The sequence below is a fragment of the Staurois parvus genome, unplaced genomic scaffold (genome assembly GCF_062004578.1).
Source record: "Staurois parvus isolate SC_StPar_1 unplaced genomic scaffold, SC_StPar_1.0 ptg000264l, whole genome shotgun sequence".
NCBI lineage: Eukaryota > Metazoa > Chordata > Amphibia > Anura > Ranidae > Staurois > Staurois parvus.
Window position 1 is genome coordinate 10,869,088 of NW_028318060.1, and position 12,296 is coordinate 10,881,383.

The 12,296-nt window shown below is 41.2% G+C and overlaps 1 protein-coding gene across 4 annotated transcripts in view; it reads right to left on the minus strand.

Annotated features, from left to right (window-relative positions):
- The window catches only part of COL12A1 (collagen type XII alpha 1 chain), a 252,311-nt gene that overhangs the window by 149,242 nt on the left and 90,773 nt on the right, over positions 1 to 12,296 (minus strand). For 3 of the 4 annotated variants that reach the window (XM_089681387.1, XM_089681388.1, XM_089681389.1), the window contains exons 15-16: positions 5,001 to 5,267; positions 257 to 449 (exon numbers count right to left, since the gene is read on the minus strand). The exons of the other annotated variant lie outside the window; for it this stretch is intronic. In XM_089681387.1, coding sequence (XP_089537513.1) covers positions 257 to 449; positions 5,001 to 5,267 — 460 coding nt within the window. The remainder of the gene's footprint in view (positions 1 to 256; positions 450 to 5,000; positions 5,268 to 12,296) is intronic. 4 annotated transcript variants of the gene reach the window in all.

Below are 12,296 nucleotides of genomic sequence, written 5' to 3' on the forward strand. Positions count from 1 at the left end.
TATTGGGCAGCTTACAGATTCATCAAGTGAAAGTTACAATTACTTTTCTTCACAGTGTTATGGAGGTATCTGGGCTAAGCATTAAAGAATAACAATGTCCTATTACTGTAAATGTGATTTCATTGTGAATGATTAAGTAGTTTAAAAATACTGCCAACTCTATATTGCAGAAGGTGTTGAAGGAATTATGTCAACCCTTATACACATTACTGAAAGGGATTAATGGTATGGAACAATATCTCATTGTTTTTCCTACCTGAGTTCTTCCAGTACCACCGTATTATCATAAGGACCAACCATCATTTCTCCCAATTGCCTTTCATCCCCTACAGGATAGAAAGTGATTTTGTATCCTTTTACTTCTCCTGGAGCAGGTTCCCAGGTCACTCGGAATGTTGACATTGTTGGATCAGATGTTTTCAGGTTCCTTGGTGATTTGTAAGGAGAAGCTAAAGATACAAAATAAAACTACTTAATAAAACATAAAGAAAAAATAATGTTGTACCTGAAATTGAAATATAGCTGATCTAAAACAAATGTATTTTATGGTTAAAAGTAGAATGAAATAACAAATTGACTGTACATTTGTGAAACTATTAATAAATGTGGGCAATGACAAATGTATCTAACTCAAACAAGTTAAGGCTACAGCAATAGAAATGTGTTAATTATCTATTAGGGTGGATCTTTTATATATTGGGTTAGACAGCAAAACTCCAAATGTGCCCACCACCATTAATTTTGTGGGTCAGATCTTGCACTTAAAACAGTCCAGATAAAGGCCCTGTTAAAATGTGCTATACTGCTGGAAATGCTGATATTTATATTATAATTTCTTTTATGCCTTTAAATTGAATAACAAAGCACAGATTTAATTTGTAATGTTTCAGGATATGCTGCAAATTGTGGTTATTGCCATTCAGATCTGGGTTTCTTTATCTCTACTTAACATACAGACACATAGTGAAGGTTTTGCAATAATTACACTTTTATTTCACCAAGTATGAGCTCCATATAGTATTTTTGATGGCTCCCAGCAAACCTGTACTGACAGAAATATAGGAGATTTTGACCCCCCTCATACTATACTAGTTGCCTGGTTTACCTACTTTCTGAGGGACTGAACCAGAATAAGCCTACAGAACAGGAAATTCACAGTAGGTGCATATTATCGCCAGCGCACAAAATATTGGCAGCCAGAATTTGCTTTGGTTGATCTAATAATAAACTCAGCACTATCAGATACACATTGACACAGCACAGCATTTTAATTAAAGAATGCATAGAGTATTTATGCTGTCCTAGAGAAAACCTAACAAAATATTCCATGGCAGAATTAGCAACTTATGTGGCCCAAGGGAAAATAAGATTTCCTGGCAATCATTCTATTGGCAACTGCACTGTCTGTGTTTCAACCTCTTTTATATACCATTATACACTCTGAAGACACCAGTTTCATTCCGGAAAGTACCATAGTTGCCATCACAGTTTCCATTGATTGTAAATAGCACATTTTATAGCCCCGGGGAACTAACCATTAAACTGCGTCCCAGACCTTTTCAACAAGAAGTGCTGATCATTGCAAAAAATATGGTCTACAGTCTCTTGCAGATTACCAAATCATTCTTTGTATATAATTTAAACTACAGTTAAAAAAATCACATCATCACATATGGATTCATTTAAACGGTGTCATAATAAGTAAGATATGTTGGGAGGTGAGAAGTTGTAATATTAAGCATGCAGGTCCCTTGAGGAACATGTTAAAACTTTTACAATGGTAAGTGTAAGATGATGGCTGCAGATATGTAAGAGTTAAAAATTGTAATATGGTTTTTAAACCTGAAAGGCTGAGCTGAAAACCAGATGTTGGGGATTCCTTCCAAAACTAATTCTTGAGCTGTCTATACATGGAGAGACTTGTATGACATTCCCACTGTGCACAGTGTGCAAATGGCTGCAGTAGGGGATCCTGGGATCCAGTATTATTATTTGAGGAGGTCAAGCTAATTGAAAATTTCTACAGATTCACACTTTTTGTGTTTTGTTTTTTAACTCTTTATACAGAGTGTATCCAGTACAAACTGAAAGAGCCATTAAAAGATATGGCAGAAAGTAATAGATATACAGCAGAACTCTGACCAGACTAAGGGCATTTAAATATTTACATATTCTTAACAAGCAGTAAATTAAGTTTGAAACGAGCCTTCAGTTATCTCTGCATCTACAGCCATATTGGAGCTATTAATCCTTAAATCTGTAACTGAACCTTCTCAGTTTTACTTTCACTTGCTCTCCTAGTGACTTGGTAGCCTGCCAGTTATCTAAGTTTAAGGCCCCTTTCACATTGATCCAATGCATTTCTCCCACAGTGAGGGTGCAGTTTTCATGCAGGTTAGCTGCGCTTTGCCATAGCCTTCTTTTATGTCCCACGGTTTTGGTGACCTTTCAGAAATTTCACTAAAACTCCTGCATTGCATGCAGGACTTTTAGTACTCTTTCAGAAAGGGCACCAAAACTGCCTGACATAATAGAAGTCTATGGCAAAGTGGAGCTAACCCACACGAAAACCACGGGTACACTGCACTGCACCCGCGCTGCGGGAGAAGCACAGTGGATCATTGTGAAAGGGGCCTTACTGTAAACACAGAGCAGGTGCACAGTAATGAGAGAGCGAAAAGTGCTAATATGAGAATTTAAATACTTTACTGCTTTTACTGTGAGCTTTAAAGGAGAAGTAGGGCAAAATATATTTTGGCCCTACTTCTCCTGTGGGTCACAGGATTGTACTTTGCTCATTACTCCTGCGACCCGTATTCAGCTGACAATTGGCTAAAGTTTTATGACAGCTGACATAGCTCAGCTGGTCTAGACTCTGGAGAAATTCTGACTTTAATGTCATGATGTACCCAGATGCCTGGACCGGCCGCTGGCTCAGCCTCTCGGTGAGTCACTGAGACCCTGAGCCAACCGCTCCCAACCTCTCCACAGGCCAGCGCTCCGGTAAGCACTGGAGGGGCAGAGCAGAGAGCTGGTGACTGACAGTCATTGGCTCTCTGGTCTTTGAAGACCAAGAACAGAGTGATCAGTGGTCTTCGATCACTCAGTTCTCAGTCTTAGAGGTGGTGGGGGGCAGATGCAGCATCAGACCAATGCTACAATCACCTAGGTGAGAATGATTGTTTGTTTTGTTCAATCCCAAACAACTCTTTTAAGGATAAAATGCTTCACAGTAAATACAGATATTAGTCAGATCTTATTTTTAAGCTTATTCACTGCTTGTTAAGGATATGTGAATATCTGAATGTCCATAGCCTGGCAACAGTTCTACTTTAGGTTTATTAGTTTATGTTTATTTTTTATACAGAAAACCAACCTAGTATCAGCTTCTGTTAAGCTATACCCATACATATAATCAGTGTATTCCACATATGGTCATAAATCTCCTATCTGCATTTTGAGCTAACCTGAATTCGGCAAGAGAGAGAAGCCCCAATATAATATAATGTCACAATATAGGTGCCATTATTAATTCCCTCAGTAGTCCCTTGTGCCAAGAGGAAGCACATCCTCAATTAATGTCCCACTCTCTTGTGCCAAATGTTCTCAGCTTTAATCAATGCATCCCCTCCACCCTCATCCTGCCAAATGTCCCCAAATTCAATTAAATATGTTCCCTCCACTGTCATCCTGCTTTGTAGCCCAAATTCAATTAGCGTATCTCCCTTCCTGGCATCCTGATTTATCTCCCTAAAATGCAGTTTAGTGTCTCCACCACTGTCGCCCCTGCCAGCTGCGATAGCGAGATTCACATCTCTCCGCGGAGAGGTGCGAACCTCCTGAGGGGATGTTCCGGGCCACGGCGTCAGACTGACGCCACCCGGCCCTGTCATCCGCAGCGCGGGCATGGAGAGATGTCCCTGGAGAAAGGTCGTGCTCACGAGAAGCGCAGCCCGTGTCCAGGGGGCGTGCCTCGTTGCCCGCATCCAGTTGCCAGGACGAATGGAGACCATCCTGCATCAGCTTAAGAAGGCTGATGCCGGGCTCCCCAATCATCCATTCTGCTGTGCAGTCATGGAGGGAGCCCAGCTGCAGCAGGACCCTCGTGAGCAGACTCTGCCCAAAGACCCCAGCCTAAAGGGGGAGATTGCCACGCCAGCCTGAGACCCCCAGCCCAAAGGGGGAGACCGCACATGCCAGCCTGAGACCCCCAGCCCAAAGGGGGGAGATCGTACATGCCAGCCGGAGACCCCTAGCCAGAGGGGGAGATCGCACATGCCAGCCTGAGACCCCCAGCCGAAGGGGGGAAATTGCACACGCCAGCCTGAGACCCCCAGCCAAAGAGGGGAGATTGAACACGCCAGCCTGAGACCCCAGCCAAAGAGGGTAGATCGCACACGCCAGCCTGAGACCTCCAGCCCAAAAGGGGAGACCACACGTCAGTCCTGCCTGAGACCCCCAGCCTAAAGGGAGAGACCCCACGCATACTCCGGATTCCCGCAGGTACCTGTGTCACACTAGCTTATCCCTTGGGAGACTGGGCACCCTGTTGGATCCTTGAGTACCTACTTCCCCTGTTTTGGCTGAACTGTCCCTAAATTGCTCCTCTACCTCCCTGTGGGATTACAACTGCTGCAGAGACTTTAAATTGGCCCCTGGGGCTGGACTACAAGTGTTTTAGCCCCTCCTTGCTGTTCCCCTAGTGGCGAGGGCACCCTCCTTGCAATTCCCCTATTGAGTGGCTGTCATTTTACCTCAATAAAGCTTTGTCTGTTTGCTATCCGCCTTGTGTGTTCTGTCCTGCCTACCCACCGTCACATACAATATATGCAAAGCAACTTCAGATGGTTTAATCTTTGCTTTATTTTCGATATTAAGAAAGACATTTGATTGTGGGTTTAATTGCTGAGTCTAGCCAAACACCCACAAAGGAGCAGAAAATATAAACCTCACAAACACAAATTTACTAACAAACGTTACTACCCTTGTTAAAATCTTACCAGTTGTTCCTTCTCCTTGTCTTGCTTTTCCATCTCCTGACTTGTAAACTGGGACAACAGTTATATCATAGGTAGTTAAAGGTTGAAGCCTTCTTAATACTGTTGTAGTGGCTGAGCCAGGCAATTTAGCAACAATTTGCCTTCCTCCTGCTTTTGGCCGATAGATCACTCGATAATTCACAACATTTCCTGGAGCAGGCTGCCATGTAACTTTCATGGTAGTTTCTGTTTCATCGCTGACGGTAAGAGTCTTTGCATTTGGTGACACTGTGACAAGGAACATAATATATTTGGTATGAATTATTTTTGTTACTTGCTCACTCATATATAATATTAAAAGTTTTCAGGTTTGCTTTGAACATGTCCATAAATCAAAATTATATGCAAAATATATTGGTAGAGCATTTGGACATAGACGTTTGAAGACAACTTAGCTCGCTTTCAGAAAAATACTGGCCTTGTAGCTATTACCCATGGCTCCTCCTAAGGAGAATTTATTAAGGAGATTCCTTTTCCCACTGTACCGCTTCTGTGCCGCCCTATAGCAGAAATACTGCTACAGGGCGGCACAGCTGTGCAAACTCACCTAAATATACGTGATTTTGCATTTCCCGGTAGGGAGCGTGCGTGATAGCCATTCACAGCCTCGGCTGTCAATCACCGGGTCCTGACCGATTCCCCACTGGCACCCAGCTATCGGCGAGTATCACCGATGGGGGAGAGACCTGTGTATAAACAACACAGATCTCTCCCCTGTCATCTCCTGCACACTTCTTTGTATGGCTCTGCATAGCACAAAAGCAGTGTGCTTATATTGTAAAGGACACAGACAGCACACAGTAAAACAGCACACAGCACACAGTTAACCCTTTGATCACCCCAAATGTTAAACCCTTCCTGCGCAGTGCCATTAGTACAGAGTCAGTACATTTTATTAGCACTGATCACTGTATTGGTGTCAATTTTCACCCAGGATTCCCAAATGTTTCCAATTGAATCCAACTTGAAAAATGTAGTAATCTTGGTTGAAAGCTATGAGAATTTTGTGAAAATGGTTATAAATAGAACTGTATTTAGCATCTTTATTATGTTTAGATCACACATATTGTATATGCTGCATACACAATATGCTATGTGCATACGCAGGCAGACTAATACGTATCTAGGCAATTTGTTCTAGAGCAGCTCACAAATTGACATCTTTTACTGTGGCTGAGTGACAGGTGCACTTCAGAAAATATATTCAATTAGAAACCTAAAATGTTGAATTCCGCATTTATGTAGGGCTACAGGCTACTTTTCTGCTTTATTCTTCAGTTTCAGCCCAATGTTTTTATGCTAGACCAGATAAATAATGGAATTAGTCTTCTTCACCAAAAAAGATTAAAGACAACATCCACATGCTTTGCACATGTTTTCAGATCAGAAAAAAATGCCTGGGAAATCTTTCAACAGATGTGTCTTTAGAGAATTTCCTGAAATTCCGGAGATTTTATGTAAAAAATAATGCATATCTACATACAAATGTATAAGTGTAACATAGTCAAGTCTAAGCGTGATGGTTATGTGATGCAATTGGAACAGCTGCAGTGATCCTGCCATTAGGCTTGGACCATAAGAAAACTCGGTTGAGCTTTATTTCTCACGGTACATTCTGAGAAAAGATGATCCCCCACCAGAGCTGCTGGTCTCCAATTACTAAATTTGACTGTTCAGGGTGAAATACCTTACATGTCTTTTTGAATGGTAATCTTCAGAGTAATATAACATACAATATAATTTAATTGCAATACAAATTCCCCACATACTGTATCTATGGCATAATCACCATATTTACTAAACAGTTTTTCTTTAAGATGCTATTTTTTAATTTCTAAGTGCAAAAACCAATAGTAATCAATCAGTTGCTGAACTCAGACTAGTATCCAATCAATTCTGTTTTGTTGCTATTGATGAATGCACTTAGAGCTCTGAGTAGGGTCGAAGCAAGTGTAAATATGCACATTACAGTTACCTCAAAGTGTTACTAAACCCCGGACCCTGCATTCACTATATCTGGTCTCCCACAGGACACTCAACATGGAAGTGCAATTTTAGTAAATATAAACTTCTAAATACCTTTTTTCATCAGCAGTTAGAGCAGTCTTGTGACTTCATCAGAGCACTGGTTAAAGCTAGTAGGAGGAGTTTTCTTTCTGCTCTAGGGGGACGCAAAACCTCTGACCTCTGTCTAGACAGTGCTGATTGGCCCTGTACTGATCAAATACACTCTCCCAAGAAAAAAAAAAACCTCTCTAGCAATACACACTAAACTGAGCATGTGCATGTGGCCAGGGGCTCAATCTGTCTTATCAGCATGAACATTTGAACAAGAGGAGGGGCAGAGAAGTCAGGATCAAACAGCCTTTTTACACAATGCAGAAGATTAACCCCTTACATTCCACAGTGAGTATAATGAGCATGCTTTACTGAATATACAGACTGATTTTACTGTTGTGAGTTTAGTAACATTTTAACTCATCCAGTTAAGCAATATTGGCATCTGATGTTCAGGAGATAGTACACCTCTGATCTTAGCACATCACTCTACAAACTGCCAACTGTCAGTGAAATCCCTATAGACTTTATGGGAACCAATAAAGAATACTGGCTGTCTGCTCTGTGCTGTGAGCAGAAGCATGTCTGTTCTCAAAATTTAGATTCAAATATCTCTGGATCACAGGGGTAAGTATATTACAATATTTATAATTAAAGTAGATGTCATCCCTAACTGAATGACATTTAGTTTGCTATAGTACTGTATGTCATATACTGTATAATTGCCATTTTTTTTTCATAAATTACTATTTTACCCTTTGTTCATCTTTTTTTATATCTCAATGCAAATCTTATCCAGACATTTTCGGAGTCTTCCTATCTAAAGGTTTGTTTTACTAAAGTTGAAGAGTGTCAAATCTAGTGCAGCTCTGCATAGAAACCAATCAGCTTCCAGTTTTTTTGTCAAAGCTTAATTGAACAAGCTGAAGTTAGAGGCTGATTGGCTACCATACACAGCTGCACTAGCTTTTTCCCTTCTCCGGTTTTAAGAAATCAACCCCCTTACATGCTTGCTGCAGCAGTGTCAGTTGTACATCATTGCTCTGCATTGGCTTCCTGATAGTGAGAGAAGTGGAAAATGCCTGCAGAATGTGTGTTGGCATGGTCACTTGTAGTCTCCACCAGGAGCACATTGTTTTTATTATACAGGATTTATATGGCGCTAATAGTTTGTGCAGTGCCTTACATGTGGCAAGAGCAAAATTGGGGGGGATCACTTGTCACCCCATAGAAAGAATCACCTGTACAAGGAACAATTCGTAACAATATTATCAGGTATTTTTTAATAAAAACTGCAGACTTAAAAAAAATTAAATTTGGTTAAAATGACTTTAACACGTAAAGATTATATGGGATTTGGGTTTATTGTCTAACTTAATGTTTACTGTGACTTTAAATAGTTTGTTTGTGCCAAGCTGGCCCAAACAGACTATTTCCTTCCCTAACAGATGTGCCTGCTCTACAAACTGTATCATTATACAGTATATATCAGTATACAGCGCTGTTTTCCAACAGTAAACTGGGAACCTTCTGTCCCACTCCTAGAACAAAATCGAGTCGGGCTGATCAGCCATTCACAGGAAGCTTTGAATTTTATGAATGATTGGCTGAGGCAAAGATCGTGACATCATTCGCCTTCCTCTTTATCTCAGCCAATCAGGGGAAGCTTTGTACTCATTCATGTAATACAAAGCTTCCCGTGAATAGCTGAGCAGTACTCAGCCCAACTTGATTTTGTTCCAGGAGCTGGAAAGAAAGTCTCCATCCCACTGGGGGAACACACTGCTGATCAGCCATTCACGGGAAGCTTTGAATTTTATGAATGATTGGCTGAGGCAAAGATCATGACATCATCTACCTTCCTCTTTACCTCAGCCAATCAGAGGAAGCTTTGTACTCATTCATGTAATACAGAGCTTCCCGTGAATGGCTGAGCAGGACTCAGCCCAACTTGATTTTGTTCCAGGAGCTGGAAAGAAAGTCTCCATCCCACTGGGGGAACACACCGCTTTCTTCTATATGTAGCTGATGCTACATACAGTTTACACAGCACTCCCCGCAGGCACATCTGTTAGTGAATTCAGCCATTTGTTTGAGCCAGCTGGCCCATTTAACTATTTAAAGTCACAATACACATGGAGTTAGGCTTTAACGGGTAGGAAAACCGTGCTAATAAACTTCTCTCATCTGACTCGTTTGGTCTGTTAAATTCACCATCGTAAGCATTTTATTATATCTGTTTGAAAAGTGTGAAAAATACCTGTTGATATTGTCAGATATCTTGTCAGCTGAAAACTCCCTGTAATCTCTTCCTGTGCTGCACTGTTATAAATTGTAGTGTTTTGAGGACTAGATCACCCCCACCCATGTATGTTATGAACAAGCAGACAGGGGAGGTCCTGCAGTCTGTTGTCCCATTTCAGGAGCATTGTCATACTAGGACAGGAAGTGTGTTAATAGCAGAATAACCAGAAAAAAGAAAACAAATTCTGCCACCACACCTAAGGACTGGAAAGCTGCAATATACATATATTTTTTCTTAACTTCCATCTAGAATTCTATAGCCCCTTGTGTCGGCACCTCTCAGCCCTTTAAGAGGTTTGTAACGCCAGGAGGTGGGGTTCAGGCAGGGGCAGACTGACAACTCATGGGGCCCCCGGGCAATAGGGGATCATGGAGCCCCTGTGTCCTTGCCCAAACTCAAAAAAGCCTATGAAAAAGGTACCAGGGGCATCTCATGGGGCCCCCTACTGACCCCGGGCCCTCGGGCAGTGTCGAGTTTCCAAATTATCAGTCCACCCCTGGGTTCAGGATTATGTGAGCGCCATGATTTACTGTCACATTGGTCACGATTGGAAAGGTCACGATTGCAAGTAGTGATCAGGATCTTTCTGTGAGGCATTGGTAAATGTGCTGTGAGCAGGGGCGGACTGACCATTCGAGCAGTCAGGCACTGCCCGAGGGCCCAGGGTCAGTAGGGGGCCCCATGAATTGCCCCTGGTACCTTTCATAGGCTTTTTTGTGTGTGCTTTGAGTGTGGACAAGGACACAGGGGCCCCATGATCACCTATTGCCCGGGGGCCCCATGAGTTGTCAGTCCACCCCTGGCTGTGAGCGTGCAGGGCGCACGCTCTTGGCACATGTTTGTTTACTTTTGGTATGCAAATATGCGGCCACTCAGCATCAAGGCCCAACCTCCGAGAGACCGCATCTTTGCGTACTGTGGGCATGAACAGGCTAAAACTAGGAGTCCTTTGAGAATTACCACATAAGTATAAGAATTATGTACAATGTAAGGACAAATAAAAGATGCTTATTTAAAGCATAACCCTTTCCAGAATGATTAGGAGTTGCAGTGTGAGCAACCCACTATCATCTGTGCACTGTAGCCAGAAGTAGGGTGGATAAAAATCAATGATTTTTTTTTTTTTTAAATAGGATTTTTTTTTTTTTATCAAATTTATTTTAATAAAATGCTTTTGGAGTAAAAATCTATCTAAAGATAGTTTTCTATTTAAGATACATTAATAATTTAGTTTATTCAGCATGAAATGGAGCTTAGTTATGTAGCATGAGGCTGTATATTCTGCAATATTTACATTTTTGGTAAACTCAATCAATGAATCCAAGCTCTACAAGCTTAGATAACATACACTGCATTGATGCGTTCACACAATTTCATAGTAATCATGAGAAAAAACATGAAATAAAAGAATTTAAGTAGTTCTCCAGCTATGTGTGATTAACCTAAAATCGGTTTTGATATTGCTGTTTTACTAACCTGACAGCTTATTATTCTACAAAGGAAACCTTCATTTGGTTTGCAAATATTAAAGATTCTAACTACCAGCAATAAGGAGTCAAATTCCTTGCATTTATAGAGCACCTGTCATTTTAGATCCATCATGGCAGCGCCTGTTAGCGGGCATCCACTCACCTGCTGCCGCCACGTCCCTCACCTTTTTGTTTTACTGCCGCATCACCCGCCATCCCATTAACTTCTTCCCGTCCAGCCCATGTATAGAAACAGCAAGACGGGAGCAGTGCAGGGGCGGGTGGCCGTTTATAAACGGTCCCCCTGCCCCCTGCTTGTGCGTGCTCCCTGGGAGCATGCAGCACTGCGATCCAATGCCCGCTGTGTCCTCTGGACAGAGTGGAACACCGATTATTGTAAGGGGCCTCTGTGCGAGGTGAAATCTGTGAATGATCACAGAGGTCACATGGTACAATGTTATTCACAACAGCCTTGTACCATGTGACAAGCTGTGACAAATCACAGCTCACACAGTAGTTCTCAATGGGTGCAAGAATGCAGCCAGAGAGAAGGAGAAATGATTGCTTTTACATCCTTTATGGCTGTAAAAGCAATCAGTGTAAAAAAAAAAAAAACATTTCATAACCCCCCACAAGTAGTACAGTGTCACTATGGTGACACTGTACTGCTAGGATGACAGTATGTTAAAAAAAAACATAAATAATAATATAAAAAAAATAAATATAAAAACAATTTAGAAAAATTATAATTTTTGGTTATAAACTAATTTGGGTTATTTGTTTTTTACTAAAAAGATAACTGAATAAATTTTGGTCAAGATTTATGAAGAAAGATTATTTATTTGCAAAATGTTATAAAATTTTTGGACTTTTTCATTTATATAGCAAAAAAAATAAAAATCCCAGTGGTGAATAAATAGCAACAAAATAAAGTTTTATCTGTCTCAAACAAATGCTAAAAAGTTCATATGGGTACAGTGTTGCATGACCGCGCAATTGTCATTCAAAGTGTGATCGCACTGAAAGCTGAAAATTGGCCTGGACTGGAAGGGGGTAAAAGTGTCCGGACTTGAAGTGGTTAAAGTGAATGGGACTGTTGCTGAGTCACCAGCAGGTCAGAGGAGAAGCTGCTGCAGGACAGAGATGACAGTTGCTCTTTAAAACTTGATTTAAATTGAGTCTTTTCACTAGTGATTTAAATCATGATTTAAATTGTGATTTAAATCAACTTGATTTAAATCAAATCTCCCCTAGCCAGAAGTTTAAAGTTTTTTTTCTAATTAAAAGATGTTATACTGCCCTGTTCTGTTCAGTGATATTGCACAGAGTGCCCACCTACTGCCTCTTCTAGAGACCCCCACCAGCGCTATCTGCTTTTACTTCCTTTGGGTACCTCCTTAACAATCTGTGCACTATGGGGGGACC